This window comes from Mastigoproctus giganteus, chromosome 8, assembly GCF_048544385.1.
Source record: "Mastigoproctus giganteus isolate SK-2022 chromosome 8, ASM4854438v1, whole genome shotgun sequence".
Lineage (NCBI taxonomy): Eukaryota > Metazoa > Arthropoda > Arachnida > Uropygi > Thelyphonidae > Mastigoproctus > Mastigoproctus giganteus.
Window position 1 is genome coordinate 158,537,329 of NC_143582.1, and position 25,780 is coordinate 158,563,108.

The following is a 25,780-nucleotide window of genomic DNA, read 5'->3' on the forward strand; positions in this document are numbered from 1 at the left end:
AAACTGCAAAGCCCTAAAGTTACCAGCAGACCACTCTGTCAGAGAGACAGTAACTGTCCCGTGTACTTAAAAGCCAAAAGCACTCAACAACAAAGAACAGATTGTGGGAACTCTTTATAAATATAAAGATTCTAACACAGTGAAATTTGCACAGCATAATGCACCACGGGCAATTGCAGTCACTGCGCAACTAAAGAAAAAGGTAGCCGAGGACAACCTTGACATCCTCTTCCTCCAGGAACCTTACATGCACAAGAAAGAGGTGAGAGGATACCCACCCACATACAAAATTGTACAACATAATGGCAACACCCCCCTGGGCAGCCCTGGTCATCTGCAACCCTGACCTCAAGGTTACTAAAATAACCCACTTTTGCAATGAATGGGCTGCCTGTGCCCAGATCATCTCTCCACTGGGAGAATTTTATGCCGTATCGCTATACTGCTGTCCCGGTGAAGATATTCTCCCCACAACCAAATACCCCTAATGCTAAAATAATCGTCTGTGCAGATGCAAACTGTAGGTCACCAGCCTGGCACAGTACAACTCCCGACCGATGAGGAACTGCCAATGGACAGTGCCTGGAAGAATTCCTGACCAACAGCAGCTTCACAGTATTGAATCAGCCAAATAATCTACCGACCTTCTTAAGCACTCTTTGGTAGGTGACAATAGACATAAGCCTAGCCACTCACTCCACAGCAGGATACATATCCTCATGGAAGGTCAGAGAGGACTGGACAACCTCTGACCATAGAGTAATAACTTTCCAGATGCACTGTGCCCTCAATAGACCACCCACACCCAGAACAATCCTCAACAGATTTGCTATAGCCAAGGCAAACTGGGAACAATTTCGGGAGGCACTGACATACTCTGTTGAAGCATTCGACAGCACAAACCTCACCCCGGACAAGCACCAGCGTGCTTTAGCAAATCTAATCACAGAGGCTTCAAACATAGGATAGGGTGGCTAGGCTTATGTCTATTGTCACCTACCAAAGAGTGCTTAAGAAGGTCGGTAGATTATTTGGCTGATTCAATACTGTGAAGCTGCTGTTGGTCAGGAATTCTTCCAGGCGCTGTCCATTGGCAGTTCCTCATCGGTCGGGAGTTGTACTGTGCCAGGCTGGTGACCTACAGTTTGCATCTGCACAGACGATTATTTTAGCATTAGGGGTATTTGGTTGTGGGGAGAATATCTTCACCGGGATAGCAGTATAGCTATAAAAATAAAGAAACCATCCGCAGGTTCAGTCCCATGGTGGTGCCCTGAGCTTCAGAGACTACGGAATGAAGTAAATACACCCTGTAAAAGCTTCCAGCGAGTGAGAAGATCCTGGCCGGCGGCAGAGGTAGATGTCCTCGGACAACCATACCGTGAGGTCAGAAACAAATACACAGCCCTGATAAGAACCTGGAAAAAATGTTCATGGGAGACCTAGTCTCAACAACAGGAAATAAGGACCCCTGGGGGTTGTATACAAAGTGGCAACTAATAAATTACCAAAAGGAGGAAAAATATCTTCGACAAAGACACCCGATGGCCACTATACCACATCCTGGCACGAATCTATAGACAATATCCTGAATACCACCTTCCAGAAACTCCCCTCAGACCACACTCCTGAGCAACAACTTCAGCTCTGTGAGGAAAATACTAATTACTGCCCAGCACATCGGGATGACCCGTTCACACTTGAAGACCTCCATCTGGCGACAGCAAAAATAAGAAATAAGCGAACACCCGGCGAAGACTACCTGGAGCCAGAAATTGTAAAAAAAGGCCGTGGAATATATCCCAATAACTATATTAAACTTATATAACCACTGCCTATCTGCATGATATTTCCCCATGATTGGAGAGCAGCACGAATTAGACTAATACTGAAGAACCCCAAGAAACCACAGGAACTCCCGGAGTCATACAGACCCATAGCCCTACTGCCAGTACTAAGTAAATTGTATGAACACCTTCTACACAGCAGGATACAAGCTCACTACCAAGAAGCAGGCCTCCCCTCTCCCAAGCAGTTTGGCTTTTGACGAAGATGTTCCACTGTGGATGCCCTGGAACGTATAATAAATGCATCTACACATAGCAATAGTAAATACTTCCTTATTATCTCCATCGACTTTGCCGGGGCATTTGACCCACTTTGGTGGCCAAGTGGCTTTGGCAGACTACGGGAGGCAAACATTCCCAGCAATTTATACCAATGTATTAAAACCTATCTTTCGGACAGAAGGATCTCAGTATCTACACCCTATAGCCAACTCACCCAGCCGGTGTTCCGGGGGTGCCCACAGGGATCAATCCTGGGGCCTCTCCTCTGGAACCTGGTGTTGGACGACTTCCTCAACCAGGATCTAAACGGAGCAGATGCTCAAGCCTTCGCAGATGACCTGGTTCTGATGCTGAGGCGGACAATCGTGCACAACTTGAGGCTATTGCAAATCGGGCCATAGACACCCTCCAAGAATGGTCAAAAAAATAATCACTTAAGAATATCACCTTATAAGACATCCTCAATACTTTTAAAAGGCTCCCTTGATATCAGGAGGCCACGTCAGATAAAAATAGAAGAAAAAAACCATAAAACTGACCACAGAATTAAAATATCTAGGAATCATCCTTGACAAAAATCTGTCATTCATCCTGCACCTCGTATATCTACAAAAAAAAAAGATCAAAAACTACTCAGCCTTCATAGCAAGAGTCTCGCGAAAGGATTGGGGCTTAAGGAAAAGAACTCTGACCCTATTTTACAAGGCTTTCTTCATCCCAGCCATCAGCTAAGCAGCAGGGATCTGATTTAAAAAAGCAACCACCGCAGTCAATAAAAGAAAGCTAGAAACGATACAGTGCAGCATCTTACTCACAGTCTCCAGAGCATGCTGCACGGTCAGCTCACACACACTGCAGGCCCTTGTGGGACTCCTACCCTTGGACCTGGAGTCGCTCTGGCATGCTATATCAATTATCAAGAGGGAACAGTGTAACTTGCATTGGCTTTGCCACAGACCCGACCAACAACAGCAACACAGAAAAGAAACGACTAACCAAATATCTTTAACAAACCTGGCAGTCTCGATGGGCGGACTCAACTAAAGGTGAGATAACCCGGAAGTTCATCCCAGACATTACCCAAGTGTATCCCGAACAGCCAGACTAGTTTTCACCGGGGCTCTACACCACGTTTCTTCTAACAGGGCACAGCTCTTTTAATGCCCAGCTGTCAACTTTCAGCATCACGGGTTCCCCATTATGCCACTGCGGAGAAAACCAAACATGGCCACACCTAATGCACGATTGTCCCCTCTTTGAGGACATCAGATGTCATTTCATCACAAAGATACGCTTTAACCCGAAGGAAAGGGAGCACCTTATATTACATGAGGAGGAGCACTACAAGGCCCTCTCGTTCTTTGCACATGAGCTGTTTACCCGGCTAAGGGCAATGACTCAACCTCCCCAGGCCTGATGCAGGACCTGACTACAACTCACTGGATGGGACTCTGCTCTTATGAGTGCCATTACCTTGTAAACTGAACCAGAAAGATCAGAGTACCACGATATCGGACGGGACTTTGCTCCCACGAACTTCACAATCAAACACGGACGCCCTGTCAGCTGGACCGACAGTGCATGTAATTTACCCAACGAACTTCCCTAGGATGTGACAATCACCGTATGCAGGAGTGACAACACTGCATCGGCGCCCAGACAACAGAACAAACAGTGGAAGTGACCCCATACCAAGAATGACCACCCAAAATGGAAATAGGACCATGACCACGACCAAACTGGATGAGACCTTGATCCCATGACCAACGTCAGCATTCAACCAATCTGCGAACAAGTTGGTAGAGACCTTGTCCCTGGATGTACCTCTTGGTGGGGCCAGTGTTGTGATGCTTTTCTGAACCTGCTGACCTAACACGCCATATTGGCGACCTGTGCTGGCTCCCTTGTCCAGCCCTTTCTACCCCACCCCGGAGATGGTCATACTGTTTCCTCTCCTCCATGCCACCCCCATTCTTCCTTCTGGCAGGGCATGGGCATGCCTTACTGACACCAAATTGAGACCTCCTACTCTATTGGCCTCATCCTTCCTCCTTTAACCCCCCCAGTCTTCAGTCTCCCCCCCATCTCTATCTTCACATAAGCGAATCCCCCCCCACCCCACACACACACACATAAATTCAATGAATCCAAATTAACTTACACCCATATTTTGGTCTTTCCTTATTCAAGTGACATCGCCCTACGCAATCGAGAGATATCACACATATATATCTATACATATATGTGTAATTTTTTGTTATTATTTTATTTATTTATTATTATTATTTTTTTTAAGGTCCTAGCCACCGAAATCTTAGGAAATTAGGTGGCAGGACCTGCCAGAGTGAAGTAAAGACTATTGGGTACCTGGTCTGCTTCCACGGGGCGTAAGTGGGGCATCGTTGGGCCTCAGCAGAGGTAGAGTAGCTAAAAAAAAGCCAGAGGAACAACGGTACAAAACATCACACTTCCATAATCCATACACTTTTAAATCTCTGGCTTTCCCAGTGAACTGGTACACCCACAATAAAAGCAATGTGGAGATGGGGGAAACCCCTGGTGCCGTTAGACACTGAAAACACTTACACTATAATTATACCTCAATCAGCACAGTTTCACATAACGTGGAACAGTTTCGGTACCAATTATCAGTGCTGTGTGGGATATTGCTGTGTGTGTGTGTGTGTGTGTGTGTGTGTGTTGTTTAATGTTCATCGCTTTTTTGTATCTGTCAGGTACCTCCCATCCCACATGTGATTATTTTTTTGTTTCTGTAAATATGAATACGAATCATATGACGTTCTAGTGAAAAAGTTTTTTATTATTTGGCCTATGGATGTTTTTTATACCATGCCCAATGTAAGTTGGATAAATGCACAGATTATCCACACAGGAAACAAGTATGAGGCTGAACACAGGAGGAAGCTTTTGGGAAATCTAGTCACCAGTCTTGTGTCTGAAGAGATAAGATCAGATAGTAATACTGGGATTCACAAGATGATTGATTTGAAATTGTAAGAGTTTCGACATGCTTTATATGAAAACGTTGCTGACAGCAACGATCCCGAAGAGCCCAAGACATTCGCCAGAAAAAAGAGAAAACACTGTTTGACATGTTACTCTTAAAAAAAAAAAAAAAAAAACCCTAATTTTTCTTGTAAGTGTTGCGATAATTTTTTTTTTTTTTTTGCCTAGAATACAGAGTAATGATATGTAGTAACTGCTTTCAAAGGCTGCAAAATGATGGCAATGAACATTTCAAATAAGTGGGTAGCTTATGCCAGGGAAGGAAGTTAGAATAACTTCAGGGGTGTGGCAGGGTAGTTAACTATACAAGAACAATGTCTTAATTGTTTATACAGTAATTGTCAAGTGTTGTCAATAAAATGAGTGAATTCTAACTACTGGTTAGGACAAGTAATGCTAACATAATAGGGCTTACAGAAACGTTGTGCCACCCTGAAATAAAGTATGGTGTGTATAATGTATTTAGCAAGGATAGGGAAGATAGCAGGTTTTGTGGGGTCATGCTTCTTATCAAAAGTAGCCTGAGTACCATAAAAGCTTTCCCGGATTGAGACATTTTGCATGCTAGTATAGAACCTGTATCATGTGAGATAGTTGGAAGAAAATGTATAATGAAAGTGGGAGTGATGTACAGGCCAGGTGATCGTGAAGATTACGAGAGCCTCTACATGCAAATGGATGGGCAAGTAAGTGGGAATGTCTTATGAGTGATTTTAATGTCTCTAATTGACTGGAGCAAATAGGAAGGAAACTCAACATGGGGACAAAATTTTTAAAAATTAACTAGATGGTTGTTATTTCTATTAACATGTCATTGGAAGTACTAGGGAAAAGAATCTTCTAGACCTCATCATCATCATCATCCGTGAACCAGATGGCTTAATAGGGCTGACAGTACAGGAATCAGTAGCAGTAAGTGATCACGGAGTTCTATGGTGGATGATGAAGAGAGAGAGGTAGCAGTAGTTAAAGGCAAAGGAATGAGTTATAACTTTAGTAAGGATATTACAATGCCTTGTAATATTAACTGGGTAGATATCTCACAAAGAATGAATACGATTGAACTATGGTATACCTTTAAAACATTAATTACAGAAGCCTTGAATGCTTCAACCCCAGGAGCTCACATCTGGTGAGTATGGGCTTGGCACATCCAGGGTCCTGAGCTGGATATCATCATTCTTCTCTTTCTTGGTGATTCCCTTCTCTCTCTCTCTCTCTCTCTCTCTCTCTCTCTCAGGGTAACTTGGGAATTTTTTTTGGCTGGTGCAGCGTAAGCCTCAGATTTCCTTGCACCATATAGCTAATAATAAATAATATACCATTTAAAAAATACTCCACAAGGAGGATTCCAAGTTGGATGAATAATGAAGTTGCCAGATTTACTTGAGCAGAAAAAGACAGCATGGAAAAGTTAGAGCAATAAAAAAAGTACTGAAGCCAATAATGGCTACAAATTGATCTGTAATAGTGCCACAGAAAAGGTTAGTTCAGCAAAGGCAGATTATGAGGAATTGCTGGCAAAGAGTGGGGCTAAGGAATTGTTCACATATATAAATGCAAAGAAGAGGAAAACCAGATAATCAGATCCTTTTGTAATGGATGTGGAATAGTATTAAATACTTGCAGCTGATGTTGCAGATTAATTCAACAGTTATTTTGCTTTGATATTTACATAAGAAAAACCTTTTGTCAATGAGAAATTATTGAAGTGGAGTTGAAAAATATGTAATTAATGATATTGAAATTTCAAGTGATAATTTAATGTAAAAAACTTTCGAGCCTATTGGTGAGTAAGGCTTCTGAGGTTGATGATGTATACCCTATAATTTTAAGGGAGGTGGCAAATGAGTGTACGAACCATTGAGGCTAATTATCAGAGCATCACTGGACTCGGGCAAGATTCTGCTGGATTGTAAAGTTTCAATGTATCTCCACTACATAGGGTTGGTTCTAAGATTGTAGTGGGAAATTACTGACTGGTCAGACAAACTTCAGTAGTAGGGAAAATCATGGAGGCAATGATCAAGGGTGGAATTTGAGCCTATTGACAAGTAAGGCTCCTGGGGTTGGTGACGTATGCCCTATAATTTTAAGGGAGGTGGCAAGTGAGTGCATTGAGGCTAATTATGATAGCATCATGGGACTCAGTAGAGATTCTGCTGGATTGGAAAAGTTTCAGTGTATCTCCAATACATAAGGGTGGTTCTAAGAATGTAGTGGGAATTTACTGACTGGTCAGCCAAACTTCAGTAGTAGGAAAAATCATGGAGGCAATGATCAGGGGTGGAATTCAGCATCATTTAGATAGAAATGGAATTCTTAAGGATATGCAGCATGGTTTTGTAAAGGGATAATCATGTTTAACAAATCTAGTTAGCTATTTTGACAGGGTCACTCATGAACTGGATTTAGGGAATAATTCTGAAATTGTTTATTTAGATTTCAGCAAAGCATTTGACTCTGTCCCACATGAGTGGTTACTTTATAGGCTGGAACAGATTTGAATCACAGGGAAAACCCTTAGATGGATAGCAGGATGGTTTCAAGGCAGGCGGCAGAGGGTTGTGATAAATGGTTGTTCCTCAGATTGGGTTAATGTAAGAATTGGGGTTCCCAGGGATCAGTATCGGGACCACTGTTTTCTTAAATGACATCAATGAAGGGATAGAGGGCACAATGTCTAAATTTGCAGATGATTTATAAAGATTAGTAGAGTAGTTAATGATCACTGCCAAGCAAAGCTTTTTCAGAGTGACCTAGATAGACTTCAGGGCTGGTCAGAAAAGTGGCAACTTTGCTGTAATCTAGCAAAGCAAAAGTCTTACACTTTGGGAACAGTAACCCCAAAATAACTTATACACTTGGTCGAGTTGAACTAAAGTTAGTGGAACAATGGGACTTTGGAGTTATAGTATAATCAGACATGAAGTTCTCCGAGCATCGTAGACAGGTTGCAAGGAAGGCCCATGGTGTCCTGTCTATGATTTATTGAACATTTGCTAGTAGAGATAAGGATATCATAATCCCATTATATAAAGCTATTAACAATCTCACTTGGAATACTGTGTTCAAGTATGAAGACCATACCTAAAAAAAAGACCAAGTTTCTTGAAAGGGTCCCAAGATGGATAACTTGCAAGGTGAGATGGGCAAAATTGTGTCCCTATGAGGAGACTTTGAATGTGTGTGTTTCACAGCTTTGAAGCTAGGCACTTTAGAGGAGACTTGATTGAGATGTTTAAGGCTCAGAGAGGCTGAAGTAAAATGAATGAGATGGAATTTTCACAGTTATAAATGATACTAGAATTAGGGGCCATAAATTCAAGTTACGGGGGGAGTTAAGACTGGATTGCAGGAAGTTTTATTTTAGCCAGAGAGTTATAAATTACTGGAATAAGTTACCTACATGGGTGGTAGAGGCTGGCAGTTCGGTAAAATTCAAAGGTCAGTTGGATAGTTACCTATGGGAGGGGGGAAACACATAGGCTGTCTATTTTGTTTTCCTTTATTAATTATTTATTTTACTTAATCTTCCTTCCTTGCACCATATGGCTATTACTAATACTAAACCCAGTAATGACGGAAGAAACAAAGTGGGGGTCAGTAGCAGCATGTATATCAGCACAAGAACTATTGCTGATGTATTTAATTGAACAGGTAATTCAAGACTATTGAATTACCTGTCACCATTAAAAAAAAAAATAATTATTGACAATTTTTCACTGCTTTCAAAAATACTACTATAGATCCTTTTGTACTTGAAGTGGAGTTACAATACATCACCCAACTTTTAAAAATTGAATATCATATCTCACCGAATTTATCAATATCATGGTATGTTTCACACAGTTATTCACAGAAAAATAGTTCTACCATTCCATGGAGAATTAGACTAGTATGTGTATTTCGTCAAATTGACATTTCACAGGTTTTTTTTCTGATTTCATCATATTCAGTAGTAAATAAATAAAAAAAAAAAAAAATAGTAACTTATCAATAAATGACCCGAACAGAAAATGTTTACATGCTCTTCTGTCAACACTGCTGCAGTGATAAATACACAGGAAGTGCTGCCACCCAGTATTGTCCCTCTCTCTGAAACCTGTGCTATACTATAAACTAAGTCTGTATTCTGTTTACTGCAGTCCAGAAATTACCATTACATGTAACTGCATTAAATCATTTTTCTAATATTGGTCATGCTAAATTACTAATCAGATATCCATATAACAAACTTCTTCAGACACAGTGTTAGCTTTCAAATTCTTTTCAGTTGAATTTCTATCAGTATTAAATACATGCCTACGTTTAGTATTGTTAGACTTTTCCCTAATTTTGGATGCTTCTAGTGTGTCCTCATCTGCTAGTATGAGGCACAATGATTTAGCATGTGACAATTTGAGTTTTTCCATTCTCTCTTGTACTCTTATGCTGACTGATGAAGGGAAACACATGAACACTGAGGTTAGTTTTCAGCACTACAAACTTGTAATTTCTTTATATTTTCATTTTGCATGTTCCTATTGACAAGTTGCAGGTGGTTTGAGATGCATCTTTGCTTGTCCTAATAAGTTGATTTTACTTTTTACTTCTGTTTTTGGCATTTTATTTTTTTCTCTTTTTCGTTTACCTTCTATTTCTTTCAATGTATTAATATACTGTCTGCAAGGTGAGTTTAGATTTCTCAAGTTTCAATTGTGATGTGTTGTCTGAATTATAGAATCATAATTCTGTGACTATAAGATAACTGATAGTTCCAAGCTGATTGGATAAATTTTTTTTGCATGGGAAAGGTTTAAAAAACATTTTGCTGATAGGTTAATATCAGTAAGGAACTGAAGGCTACAATGAGTGAGACATTGCATCCTGTTGTTGAATTTAGTTAGAGACGATTGAAATCATTTTATAATACAGCAAACCCCCGCTATTCGCCGGGGTTACATTCCTGAGAAATGCCGCGAATACCGAAAACGCGAATACTGAGTTATGGCTCCCATAGTAATAAAGGGGTTCCGTTCCAAAGTATGAAATGTATAAGAAAAACTAGTCTAAAATTTTGTCTATGTATGTATTATATGTACCTTCATAATATGACTATGTACATAGACAGTACATAGTGAAATGCAAGCATATGGCATTGAAATGAAAATAAGAAACAATTTAATATTAAATGTAATATTTATTATAAATTTCAAACAAATTTTTCAAACTAGTGCTTTTGCTAGCTAAAAAACTTATCCAGCCAGTACTATCGACAGTTTCGCTAAAGTGTTGATAAAGGAGTTTTGCCTTTTCACGAATGATGAGTGAACTTAACGGAATTTTATTTTGAGTTCGGTCTTCCATCCACAGATTTAAAGCTTTTTCCATTTTTTCTAATTTAACATCACGAGTTAGAGCAAATTTTTGAAGCAATTAGCGCGTTTTCACGGACACTACGGCGGATTTTTTCTTCCGATTTCTTGATTGATTGTACTGTTGACTCATGGATTTTATAATGTTTTGCCACTGACGAGACACTTCCGCCATTAGAAATTTTATCAAATAACTCAATTTTATTCGCTAATGTCATCATCTTCTTTGATCTTTTCACATTTCCCTTGTTATTCGTAGCCATATTTTTGTACGGGTCAGAAAGAACTTGTCCAAATAAATTCACTTTCTTAATTTTCACATTAACACACTCGAAAAAGTCTGTTTTACACTGCAAAATGGTAGATTTATCACTTTTGTAAGCATATCAATTTATAAATTGATAAATTTATTCAATTTATAAGCATATAAATTAAAAGCAAACGACGAAAGCTTCCATGACAGGATCATATAACACATACTGAACAAGGATTAGTGTGAAACATCCACGCTCGCGATTTTGTTACTGAGCGCTGTTTTGACCGGGAAAGATAATTTTAGCCACGCCCATGTTTTTTTATGGTGGAAAATGTTCATGGCGCTTTAAAATTCACATTTTTTCATTTTATATTAAATCAGCGACCGTGAATACAGATACCGCGAATAGCGGGGGTTTACTGTATTCTAAAAGATATTTCTTTGCTAAATGCCGTGTGTGTGTGTGTGTGTGTGTGTGTGTGTGTGTGTGTGTGTGTGTGTGTGTGTGTGTGTGTGTGTGTGAGCATTACCCATTATGTATGGGTAATGCACACACATCATTTTTACTACAGAGAAACTAATGCATCATTTTGGTTATTTTATAATATTCTCTAATAAATATTTTAATCAGGCTATTTTTTATAGTTCTAGTGAACTCTTTTTTTTGTTAAAAGGATTCTAGCAGTTACTGTTAAATATCCAATGTTAATTGTTCTTTTCAGACTGAACTGCTTTTCATAGATGCATTTCTTCAGAATAACCAGCGGGATCATGTTGCTCAGCTTGTTGCATATCATCCTCAGTATTTGGAACCGTTCTTAAAAACCCAGCATTTTATCCTTAAAGGAGATGGGCCACTTCCATATGATTACAGGCATTATATTGCTATAATGGTATGAAATTATAATTATAGTATAATCTTTTTTCTGTAAATAAAAAATCCTTAATGATTTTGATATAATGTGGAGGTCACTCAAGTTCCAGTAAAGTTTTGTTTCTAGGAAAATAGCAATAATAATGGGGCAGGGGTGTCAGGCAGTGTTTCCTGTGTTGAGTTGTGCTTTTTTTAAAATAAAAGCAACACCAGCTAATCTATAAAGTAAGGCAGATTAGACATTTCTGACCATTTTACCAATGGTCAGAAATGTCTGAGTGTGTGTGTACACATACACACACATGCAACCATTTGCTGTGGGTGTGTCAGATATTTTGAATGATGGATCATGACTGTTGTATTATCTTATGTGATGGTTAGAAGTGACTGACCAAACATAATAAAAAAAAGTTTTGGTTATGATTTGGCAAACTACTGTTTACAGTTCCCTTGTATTTGCTATGCTGTACTTTATAAATAAAAATAAAGAAGATATCCAAGATCTGTTTCCACACCGACAGCTGAAATACGAATAAGAACTAAACTTTAAATTGTAAGATATGTTTTTCTCAAAATACAAAAATAAAAGTCCCTTAATGTTTTTCATATAATATGAAGGTCACTGAGTTCTAGTCCTCTGAGAAGTGCAGACCAGCTGTCAGAACAGCTCTTAGAGTTCTGTCAATGATATACAGGAACTTTGCTGGCAGGGACAAAGAGGTGATTATCCCATTCTATAAGGTAATGATTATGCCACATTTTGAGTACTCTGTACTGGTCTGGTAGCCTCATTTTAAGGCAGATGTGGATCTTTTAGGATGGTACAGAGAAGACCAATCAGATTAAAGCACACAAAGGGGTAGTCTTGCCATAAAGGACTTTGTTTCTGCAAATTGCAGGTCTTGAGAACTAAAGTACTTCTGTGAGGAAACTTGATTGAAGTGCTTGAGGCTTTAATGGATTGAGTAAACTCAATGTTGATGGTATTCTGTTTCTTGGATAACACATGCACTCACAAGGGAACACGAACTGTAATTGAAAAAAAGGAGGGCTGCAGGTTAGATGTGTGAAAATTTGCTTTCAGCCAGAGTAATCAATTGTTGGAAGAAACTACCATCTGGTGTTGTGGAAGTATATAAAGTTCTAGAATTAGATATGTTTGGATGGATGGATTAGGTGGTTATTTTATTTTTATTATTATTTTTTTTAATGATGATATAAGCTTGCTTCCTTGCTTCATTTGCCAGAACCACTACTACTAATAATAATAAACAGCGACAGGTTTGGATGGTTACTAAGTACAGTATTTTTGAATCATAAAAAGTACACAAAACCCAGGTTCACTATACTGTATTCCCCACTCCCAATGATCTAACCAGATGAGAGTATTTCTATACCAGCAACTGTAACTTGGACTTAGTGTGGGTTTCTCTTTATGGGATCACAGTTCTGGAAGTCTTATGTTTCTGTAGTGAGTTGGTTGATGTATTGAAAAGAATGCATTTTAAATAAGTGAGACACAAATGGAATAAAACTATCGAAAAAAAAATATTTCTGTTCACTGACATTTTTGAGGGGGTTTAAAATAGTAAAAAAGATAAGAAATCAATAACAAAGAACAACGCACGCACAAATTGTAATTAACATGATACTTGCAATGAAAATGGAGTAACAAGTTATGAAACTTAAAAAATAGGAATGAAGAGAACATTCTGAAAATTTATTTGTTTTTGATATGATCGAAGGTTTCATGGAAGGGGAAACACATTTCACCATAATAACATAAAAACCCACAGAATTCCAGCTGTCAGTATTATTGCAAATTCAATAAGATCGTGTTTACTATCTGTTTATAATAGATTGCACTCACAGAAAAGCCTAATAAATGGGGGACTGCTAATTGTTATTGTTTATGGTTGTGACCTCCAGAAGTCCAACCAGACCACGTGGTATGATCAGAGATAATTGTAGGGTAATCTCGAGTGCTGGCCTATTCAGTTGACAGCTGCAGCCAGCATTGTCCACACGTACACCTTGCCTCATTTCTTTAGTATGTTTTTTACTTGTTTTTATTTATTTTATTTTTTGTGGTTTTGGGTTAACAGAAGATGACAACAGAAAGAAAGTGTTACCATGTCGATGGAACAAAAACTGAACGTGCTTTTTCGCATTGATAAGGAGGAAAGTTTAAAAATATCGCTCTGGATATAGGGGTATCAAAACAAACTGTTTCCGATTGGAAAAAAATAGGAAAGCAATCAAACTTTGGTGCAAAAATGGTGGCCAAAGGTAGCTTAGGAAATAGAGCTACCATTAAGCAGGCAAAAAATGAAAATTTGGATGAGGCCATATACATTTGGTTTTTGTTAAGCACGAGAGCAAAGGGTTTCTCTTTCAGTCCCAATCCTTCAATCAAGGGCTCTTAGCCTTAACGAAAAGTTAAGGCTAAGAGCGTGTCTTTTACTGAGAGTTTGCGGTGGTTATCAAGGTGGAAGGAGCGTCATGGAATCTGACAGCTCGGAATTACAGGTGAAAGTCTTTCTGGTGATTGTGTTGCAAGTGAAGAATTTAAAGTACAGTTTCTCAAGTTTATTAGTGAAGAAAATATGGTTCCATCCCAAATTTTTAATGCTGACGAGACTTGTTTATTTTTCAAAATGTTACCCAAAAAACACTTGACTCTTCAGCTAAAGGACATAAATTGAGTAAGAAAAGAGTGACATTGCTTTTGTGCAGTAATGCGTCTGGGAATTTAAAGTTACCACTGTTAGTCATAGGAAAATCTGCTAATCCCCACGCTCTTAAAAATGTGAACCTAAATGCCCTCCCAGCTAAGTACATGTCACAAAAATCAGCTTGGATGAGCTCAACTCTTTTTAAAGATTGGTTTTTCATCTCATTTGTTCCCTTAGTTACAAAATATTTAAGGGATCAAGGACTGAAGAAAAAGTAGTTTTATTCATTGATAATGCTCCAACCCACCCAGCAGAAGAACTGAGATCTGGCAATATCTTTGTAAAATTTTTGCCTTCTAATGTTACTGCACTATTACAGCCTATGGATCAAGGAGTTAGAGGCTGTGATGCGACAGTACAGAAACTAGTTGATAATCTCACTGTTAGAACAATAAGAGGCACTTGAAAAAAAAAAAAAATCAAACTTTATGGACCTTCTTAAAAATGTCAAAATAAAGACAGTCATTTATTTTTCTGCTGCTGCTTGGGTCGAAACTGACAGGACTATCCTTATCAAATGCTGGAAAAAACTTTGGCCTGATGTTCCAATGGAAAGATCTGAGGAGGAAATGGATATTTCTTTGGATCCTGATGATAAGGATGATAATGATTTTGTTCAGTTATTTCAGCATCTAGGGGGTTGTTCAGATGTAACAAATGAAAACATTGCCTCACGGATAATGTGTGATAATGATCTAGGACATCAGATCCTCACTGATGAAGGCATCGTGCAAGCATGGTCAACGTCATTCCAAGCTAATGAAGATGACAATTCCGATGACGAAGTGTGTGAGGAAACAACTGGTGCGAGCCACACTGAAAGTCATTTATTTTGAGAGACAAGATGACACATCAGCTGGTGAGCTTCTGACTTTGAAGCGGTTGCGAGATCGTGTGGACTGAAAACAAGTTTAAAAATTAAAGCAAAAAAACATTTGAGGACTAATTCAAGTAAACTTCTTGAAAATAGTTACCGTATTTCCCCATGTATAAGACGCACCTTTTTTCGAAAAATTTGCGGTCTAAAAACTGGATGCGTCTTCTACAGTGGTTGTAGATTTTATTACTTGCATTTCCCGCTTTTTCACGTTTGTTGTCTTTGCACTCATTGTTTCACACTTGTTACTGGTATATTAGGTTACGTTTTGCCACGTTCTGCCCAGAAATGGCTCAGAAAAGATTTTCGTACAGTGCTGAATTCAAGTTATGAGGAGTTGTATGAATTTTATGATGAATAAAACTTGAGTTCAATAACTTTATGTAATACATTTTTTTTTCAAATTTCAGGCCCCAAAATTAAGGTGCGTCTTACATGGGGAAATACGGTATTTGTTTTGTGTTGTAATATTTTTGTGTTTAATTTGTGTAATATAATGTTCTAAATTATATTTCAGTTTACGTCTTCAGTAATTATATCTTTTTAAAATTTTTTTAGGAGCTTAGGTGACCAAAGCACGTTACTCTGTATTGTCTATAAATTATGTGTGTCCCGAGATCGATTTTTGTTTTGCTGGACGAAAACCAGAGTTTCTGGGAGGAAAAAACCATGCTACCCTCGCTTGAGTCTGACTAACTCAGCCATGTGAAAAAGACCCATTAAAGTTCCTCCCATCATCCACAGGATTCGAACTCAGGTCTCCCAGTACTTCCAAAATTCAGTTTGGAAGTACCGGGTGCAAAATTTGGTTTGGAGAGGAGAGCAATTCTATCAAATGTGCTACCCACGAGGGTTTCAGTACTCATATATCAAAACCTTCCCCTCCTACCGACGTAGCAAGTTCTATTATCCCACAGATTCCTGCCGTTTCGACCACATTTCCTGAATGAACTGATTGGCCATACATTTTTCCACATGCATTTAACGTTGACAGTTTTATTTCTTTCAGTGAAAAAGCTATGATTCTGATACAGTCCACAATTGAGAAATGTTTTCATGCCTCCATTACTTCAATAGATTTGGAATCAATTAATTACAAATTCCATTGTAACGATTTTCTGATGGAATGAGGTTTAAAGGTGGATATAATGCTTTGATCAATGACTGAATGAATGAAGTTGTATTAACCTAATACAACTGTGGTGGTAGGAAGAAAACTTCAACGTTTGGATGACTTAAATTTTTTGGATGGCCTGGTGTGCTATCTAATAGTAATAAAACTTTGAAATCTAGATTTTTCCACAAGTTCAATAGAACATAACGTAACACAGATTTCCCAACAAAATAAAATACAGGGATTTCTTGATGTTTTTTGACTAGTGCATCAACAGCGGGGATTCAAAAACAGTGGAATTACATCCAACATAATAGCAGGGTACCCCCCCCCCACAAAAGCTGTTATGTGAGATTTACCGAAATTCTCTACGTTAGAGCGAAACCGTGTTATGTAAGTACCATGTTGTGCGAGGATTGCCGCAATTTATCAGTCGTGTTAGAACGAAACTGTGTTGTAGAAGTACCATGTTATACAAGTTGCCTATACTTGCTTCTAATTAAACAGTTAAGGAGATTAGATTCAGTATAATCTTCATAGTTACGATAAATATTACAAGGAGGATTTGTTTTTAATCTTATAACTCATTTCAAAGAAGAAATTTTACATAATAATAGTATGGGTATATTCAGTGCTTTTTTTTTTTTTTTTTTTTTGGATGGTACACCCACCGGCACCTCCATTAGCCCCTTCATGGATTATCCCGAGATATCTCGTTTTTAGTTTTAAAAGTTATTTGGAACTGCACGAAATATCTCGGGGATACAATAATACCCGAAGCAAACAATAATACCTCCAAATATTGTATTTTCTCGTGCATTTACTGGCTAATTTTGCATTAGCCAGATATATCCCGAGATTTCTCAGGATTTTCTTGACTGGCTTTCATTTTGCTTATATTGTACAGAATGTCAGAACAGTAGCGCGCGTTCCTGTGCTGCCACTAAGAAAAATATAATTTGCTGTCCTAAATGCAGAATACCGAACCCACAAAAATAATTCACAAAAACAATATCGAGAAATATTTTGGAGCCCTCTTGGACTGCCGCCCGTAAGCGATGCTTACCTCGCATTTCCACTTGTGGGGGCCGTGTGTCAGAATGTATTTAGTTTGCGATTATTGTTTGTGGCAGGAGGTTACTGCTTGTGCATTCCACTTGATTTTATAAATTTATTTATATAATGAGTAAAGAAGAGTTTTTCTGTGCCTTTCTTTTAGCTGAAGCGCTGATTTATTAAAAAAAAAATCTGTATAATTTAAACACATTTTGGTGTACGCAAGATAACTTGGTATGGCCCAAATGGGTTAATTACTCCCATGTATTTTCTACCAAAAAAATTAATAAAAAACACAAACTATACAATGAGTATTCGCATGATGCATACTTTTAATCTGTAAAATAAAAAAAGTTGATCCATTACGGCACATTTTCCGGAAAAAAATGTTCCAGGAAGTGTTAACAGTGATCTATGCTATATGAATGCAGTATATTTAGAAATTTGTGATATTCAGTAATTTTTTTTACTTAGTATTCAAATAAGCATAGTAATTTAATGAAATTTGCATTTTTCGCTATCTTTTGATATAATTATAAAACTTGAACCATTTTTAGAATTTTAAATTACTTATGTTTTATGTTAAATGCTATATAGATTTATTTTGCTAGGTTTTATCTGACTTTGGCAATTCTGTTCATAGCAACATTATTATTATTATATTTGATTTTAGATCTTAATTTTTCATTCAGAAATTAAAATCAATAGTCCACTTGTGTTGTTTGTTTTTTTATATTAAAATATCTTACAAAATATTTTTGAGATTCTGCTTTTTCCTTTTAATTAAATTAAGTAACAAAGGCTTTCTGTGAGTGCTTAAAGTAAGTGACCAAGTTTTCCTACCTCTGTACACTTGAATTAATTTGAGAGAAGTAAGAATTTTGATAAACTCCTGTACCTTTTTTGTTTTCTCTTCCCCTTTGGAAATACCATTTCCTAAGGGCTAGTATTGGTTTCCCATTTGTTTTTCTACTACATTTGTTGCAATGTAAAATTTTGTTCAACACTAACAACTTTATATTAGTGCAATTTCAATCTAGATGCTACAGTTCTATTTAATCATCCAGTTAGTAAAGTGGTAACAGGATTGTGAGTGAATTAGTATCAAAAAAATTGTGTTGAACAGTAAAAAATGAAAAGAATTACTAGTTTCTTTTCACCTTCCACAGTTAAGAAATTAAAAACAAATGAGAAAATGAGTGGAATTAACTAGAGACTGTATCAAAGACTGTTTTTGTTCCTGATATCTGCATTCAACAGCAAGGGATGACTGACTGTTATAAAAAAAAAAAAAAAAAAAAAATGACTTCTGTGCAAAGTATAATTGGCTAAATTACACTAGCCAACAAAAAAATATTTTTTACCATACCTCCGCAATGAAAATGTGATTCTGGAGGAAATAAACTCGTCGATTCTGAAAATAACCATAAAAAAGTCTATCACTTATACATCAAAAGATTTACCAATGTTTAATGTTAAATTAAAGAAAGATATATACATATAATTCAAGTTTGTAATACAAGTGTAAAAAAAAAATTATACGTTCTCTATAATTTAACTTCAGAAAAATTATAAATCATAGCGAAATAGTTATATTTCAATAATATATAATCGGGGCCTCCGTAGCCGAGTGGGCAGGAGCGGGAGTGCAGTAGCACACGCTCTTTGAGTAGACCGGGGGTTCAAGCCCCTGACTGCTGAATACGGTCGATCTGCCAACCCGCACTGGACCAGCGTGGCAGATTATGGTCCATTTCCCTCAGCATGAATTGTTGAGGAGGCTTCCCCCTGCAGTGGGTTGATAATGGCTGCACTTTACTTTTTTACTTTAATATATAATCAGCATATCTGTAATTATCCTTAATGTTTGCTACTAAGGGATTTTCTCTTGTATTCCTGCTTACTCTCCCTCAGAAGAAACCAGCAGTAATTCTCCATTACAGGATCCCAATGACCTTGGTACTGCTTTTCTGTCGTGGAAATATTTTGATGAAATTGCCTCCCTTGTTCATCACTCACATCTCCCAGATTTTCAAAAAATTCGAGATGGGAATGGAGAAATTGAGTTTTCAATGACCTTCGACAACCCATGTTTTTGTAGCACCCGAGTAAATTAGACACCAACGTTTCGTAGTTTTCTTCTTTCACATTACCCAAAAAACCATGTACTACTGCCTTAAATGGTTGCTGAATATGGTTCTCGCCAAACCACAGGGTATACAAAGGGTAAAGCTTTGCCCTGTAACCACTTCCTAAGGTTTGTCGTACAGATAATACAACACTTGTGAGGTACCCAAGGTTTGTCTTGATCACCAATTTTACATCCGAAATAAAAAAGAATATGAAAATTTTGTAATGTCATAGATATTTTTCATTTAAGTTTTTGTGGTAAACTGTCCACAAACATAACAAAAATTGTCTGGATGATTGATACACTTTCTATGTGTCTGCTTATTCATTGTAGCACTAAATGAATTTCTGAAAATGTAAATTAAGTTTTGAACTTAATTTACTAATTGCTACTGCAAGGGTTGCGGGCCACACCCTCCTCCACTCGAGGGGCTGTTTATGTTTAGAGGATAGATTTATGACCCTGAGAATATATCATGAACAGCTAATACTTGGAAAATCTTGGCACAGCCTACAGAAATCCTCATGAAAAATGCTGTGTGCTCTCTTCAAATTGTAAATTGTTGCATCGAAATTTGAACCTAAGAACCATAAGTAGTCTGATTATGTATATCACAAGAAAACAGAGGCCAGAATCGATTCATAAAATTAGAAGAATTAGCTTATATTCTCTTAAAATAAATTGGTATGTCATATATTACTGGCTAGATTATGCGAAATTGGCATATTTTGTAAAACTTAACTCCCTCTATATTTAATAACTTTGACGTGATGTGGAACCGTCATGGTGATTTTCGAAATCTACGCATAAAAATTGGTTAAAACAGCATTTAAGTTTTGGAGGTAAAAATTATGTTGGCTAGTGTTATCAAAATAAGCGACTTGGATGTGCATTATATAAATGAATTGGAACTCTTGGAGTGGAAAAGATGAGCATGAAGATTTTTAAGGGTTGGACAAACAATGAAGTTAACTATTATGGCAAAAGCAGACAGTAACAGTTACTGTCTTTAAGAAAGAAAATTTTCAGTCATGAGGAAACAGAGGGACATAAAGCCACTATAAAACTGCTTGCAGAAGCTGAGAAATGGCCCCCTTGAAAATTTGTGTTTAAAAAGTTTCTCACAAAAAATTAATAATAGTAAAAAATTTTTACACCGCATATAAGGTGGCCAAAGAAAAATCAGCCTTATGTAATTTTGAATCAGAAATTGACCTACAAGAATTAAATGGAATTAACATGGGTAATATTCTTCATTAACTAACATATGCATTAACATCTTAAACCACATTAGTGATGAAATGAGAAAAAAAAAATGTGGCTAATAAAATCATTATGCCCAACAGTAAAATTTCTTCGATAATTGACAAATGACAAACTCAGCCTTGTTGAGTAAGAAATCCATTTTAATCATGTATATTCGAACATCGCATATTGGACAATGAATGAGCTGTGCCATAAATTTGTTTTTGGACTTGATCAAACTCGAAAGTGTTACTGCAAAAGGGATATCTGATTCTCTGCTCGATTGTCTGTAGTCATATGGTATGACGGAAAACTATTTAAAAACTCACTTAGTTTGTGTGACATGTGATGGTGCAGCTGTTAGTGGGGTTACCAAACTAATGAAAGTAAAATTTCCTTCATTAATTTTTTAGCATTGTGCTAATCACCGATTAGAACTATCAGTGGGTGATATTGTGGAATCTGTTTCAGGTTGATAGATTTATTGACAAACTTTGTCATATAACACTCTGCCGAAATATGCCAGAGAATTGAAGGTGTGTGTAAACTCACTTGATATTGAACTATTAAAAATTGGAAGAATTTTAAGCACATGATGGATAACATTCAGATTCTGATCTGTTTTGGCTGTTTGGAATAACTAAGAGGCTTTAGTTAATCATTTTCAAGAAGCAAAGAATGATTAAAATCACAACCAAAAAGAAAGATATGAAGGATTACAGAAAAAATCAACAACTACAATCTAATATACTATTTATATTAGACTTAGGTTTAATGTGTTATACTTTTTTCAAGAATTATCAGACTCGAATTTGTACTTGCAGGAATGCGATATAGATCTGTACAGGGCAAATGAAAAAAAAAAAAAAATAGAAGTTTTATAACTTTTTCATCAAAGGCAAATGGTTCTGGGACAGTATTACAAAGATGCTGCGGAAAATCTACGATTTCAAGGAGTTTCACTTCACATGACAGATTACAGAAATCATTCTCCAATTGATCCAAAAGATTTCTATAGAACTTTGAAACAATCAATAGTAAGCAGGTTGCTTGTAATAAAAATATGCATTTAGTAGCGTTGCCCTGAGTACTTGATAGGAAACAGTGGCGTGAAGATATTAACTCTCAAGTGACATTGGTGAGAATGAAATTAGAAAATTGTCAATTAGGCTTCGGTTAAATGCAAAAGAGTTGCAATTCTTGAATTTCAGGAATATCTAATTGAAAAGACTGTTCCAGAAAAATTGAAGCATTTTATGAATGCTCTGAGTACGATACCAATTTCGACAAGTGAATGTGAATGAGGATTTTCACAAATGAATCTGATCGTCAGCCCAACCAGAACTTCATTATTGAAAAAAACAAAAACAAAACCGTTTCTTTGCTACTATTTCTTAAAATTGTAGGTCCACTGCTGACATGTTTTGATCTAGCAAAATATGTCTATTTATAGCTTTGGAAATGTCATTCAGCAATTGACATAATTAGTAAGGAAAGAAGTCTGCATGTTGTGCTTAATAAAAATTTGGAATTTTTTATAAAAATTATCATATATAATTTACTCATTTTTATATACAGGGTTGTTGAAATTAAAGTATCTCTACGTACAGGGCTCTGGAGTGAGTTCTAAGGCTTGTACTGAGGAGAAATTTGGATAACAGGTACAATAAAGAATGCACTCGCCATTTATTGGGAAAAAAAAAATTAGTTACAAAATTTGTCACTGTATGGCGTGTAACTACCTTAGTTACGATTATGCAAATCATAAGTTATTGCCACAGCACCAGTACTCAGCTCTACTGTACTGTATAAAAGTAAAGCAGTCTCTTCAAAATCATACAGTAGATGTTTGCCTGCACTACAGCAGCAATGCCAACAACATTGCAGGAAAAGGTGCTATTAGTGAAGCTGTGCTATCAGAACAGCAACAATGGAGCTGCGGCTATCAGAGAATTCTGGCGTCAGAAGGTGTGGACCTGTGACTGTTTGTGCTGTTCGCAAAATGATTGCAAAATTTGAAGCGACAGGACATCTTGGTGTTCAACCAGGTAGAGGTCGAAAACGGTGGACTCCTCTCGTGTTGAAGATTTGGCTATAGCTGTCGTGGATTTATCAAGTCAATCTCCATGTGGTAGTGAGTGTGCCAACTGTTTCTTGTGAAGTGGACATGCCATATTCCACTCTAAGGCTGGTAATGCGTCAGGTGTTGCAGAACTATCCTTACAAGATGCGCATGCTATAGCAGCTAAAGCATGGTGATGCAGATATTTATTTCAAATATGCATTTCAGTTTCTGGTGCAAATGACAATAAATTGGCCATGGAACATCCTTTGGAGTGATGAAGCCCACTTCTGCAGACAAGCGAACAAGTGAATAGACACTGTTGCATCTGGGCAACAGAAAACCCTTGAGTTATCCAAGAGGTCCAGTTCTCCAAAAGTGACAGTGTGGTGTGGATTTACAGCCACATTCACAATTGGGCCATATTTTTGTAAACAGGTAACACCAACTGGACCCCACAGCTGTTCTGCCACTGGACAGCGATATTATGAAATGTTGGAAAATTTCACAATACCAGAGCTGCAACAAATGTGGTTGCCTTCAGGATACCATATTCATGCAAGATTGCTAAGGCACCACTTTACAGATGAACGGTCATCAGCTGTTGTTTCCAGACATCTTGGCTACCCCGATCACCTGACTTCACTCCATGCGACTTCTGGTTGTTATTATTATTATGATGATGATGATGCAAGGAAGCCTGAGGCTTATGCTGCACCAGGAAAAAAAAAGAGTTCCCGAGTAGCCCTGAGGGAGGGAGGGAGTCAAAAGTAGAAGGGACTCACCAAGAAAGAGAAAAATGATGATATCCAGCTCAGGACCCTGGGTGTGCCAAGCCCATACTCACCAGATGTCAGCCCCTGGGGGCTTTTGAAGAACCAGGTGTATCGGGAAGGATGTCAAACTCTGGCAGATCTGAAGGACAGCATTAGACGTCACGTGCTGGCTATTCCAGTTGACGTTATGTTCTGCTGTAGAAAATGCTGTTCAAATGGACAGTTTTCAAATGGAAACTGTTGTTGACCAAAATGGAGGACACATTGTTCAAGTGATTTGTATTGCCACAGTGCCATATAGTGACAAATTTTGTAACTAATTTTTTTTTCCCAATAAATGGTGAGCGCATTCGTTATTGTACATGTTGTCCAAATTTCTCTTAAGTACGAGCCTTAGAACTTGCTTCAGAGCCCTCTACATAGGGATACTTTAATTTTAACAACCCTGTATTTGAGCAATAAATTTATGCTTAATAAACTGTGTTATATACTTAATTTTTTGTTCTTATTCCAAACACACCACATTACGAAGTAACAATATCAGTAAATAATTTTTTAATTTACTTTTTGTATCCTTTTAATTTTCAATTTTTCCTGCTAGCAAAGAATGAATCCTTGCCTTTTCCCATTATATATGGGGTCAGCGTTTTTTTTTTTTTAAATTTTTTTTATTTATTGTTTTGGCATGCAATTTTTATGGCCGGATGCCCTTCCTGACGTCAACCCTTTATCCGGGTTGGGGATATGCGGTGGTCATTCTCTGACCTTCTCTGACCTTCCGCATCCTCCGTATTTGGTGGTCACGGGCTCGAACCCCAGTCTAATCAAGAAGCGTGTGCTATGCACTACTGCTCCTGCCCACCTGGCTATGGAGGCGCCGCTAGCAAAGAATGAGTACCAGAACCAATTTTTTTTTTTTTTTTTTTTATTACAAAAAAACAAAACAAAACACTGGCTGTATTACAATGAAAAATAACATTTCTTGGAGAAATGCAGTCATAACAATACACTGTACATTTTGAAAGATGGGCCTAGTCTATAATTACAACGTTATAAAATTTCAGAAAACATATGCAGGATTTTCCACATGTTGTTGCGACCTTAAAGTTAACATACTGGCTTTGTGTGCCATATAGATATATTTCAATTCCAAGTAGCAGGAAATGTGATGTACTGAGACATTTGTAAACAAATGCTTAACAACAAAGCTTAATGACAGTGTGCAGTGCATAGAAAGAAATGCAAAAATAGAACTTTCATTTCATCAATATCATGAAATGATATTGATGTCATATGCACTGAATTTGCATCTTTTTACGTAGAACATAATCTTCTTGTGAGTTGTGCTGATCATGCAAATGTCTTGTTTTCAGAAATATGTTTCTCTATAGCAAAGAAATACTTATGGAAGAACAAAAACAACAGGCATTATTATTGAAATATCACAGACATGAAAGAAGAGGTAGTGATGGCTCTGAAAAATAGCAGTTTTTAATTGCTACAGATAGCAGTAATCAAATTGAATCTTAGCTATTTACTTATCTGTTGTAATAAGTAAAAGTCATAAAATCTAAAGCATCTTTCTTCTAGTATCAGCCTGTTATGGTAGACCTTAAACATTTGAGTAGCAAGGGTACAAGGATATTAAAAGAGATTGAATGCTTGAAGGTTGGCTGTCCTTGTAGTCTTATTAATTCCTGTGATGGAAAGGGGAGTGCATGCTATCCCGTGATGGAAAGGGGAGTGCATGCTATCCTGTGAAAGTGGATGAATATTTGGTGGATGTTTACTGCTATTAGAAAGAAGTGCTATAAAGGAAAGAAGATTTAAACAATTTCAACTGATGCATGTGGTAAAAAAAAAAGGTAAAGTGCAGTCATTATCAACCCACTGCAGGATGGAAGCCTCCTCAGCAATTCATGCTGAGCAAAATGGACCATAATCTGCCACGCTGGTCCAGTGTGGGTTGGCAGATCCAGATCGACCGTATTCAGCAGTCAGGGGCTTGAACCCTGGTCTACTCAAAGAGCGTGTGCTACAACTGCACTCCAGCTCCTGACCACTTGGCTACATGGTGTCTTTGATTGAAGTAAAATGTGATTGAAGTAAAAAAAGAGTTTGAAGCATGTGTGTATTTGTCGACTGTCTTTGGTTGAGCAGCAGGAATCTGAAACTAATAACAGAAATATGGATAAGACAGA

At 37.5% G+C, this 25,780-nt stretch overlaps 1 protein-coding gene across 1 annotated transcript in view; it reads left to right on the top strand.

Annotated features, from left to right (window-relative positions):
- Sesn (Sestrin) overlaps nucleotides 1-25,780 on the top strand; it is a 123,735-nt gene that overhangs the window by 8,228 nt on the left and 89,727 nt on the right. Inside the window, exon 2 of the mRNA XM_090379006.1 lies at nucleotides 11,432-11,602. Coding sequence (XP_090235132.1) covers nucleotides 11,432-11,602 — 171 coding nt within the window. The remainder of the gene's footprint in view (nucleotides 1-11,431; nucleotides 11,603-25,780) is intronic.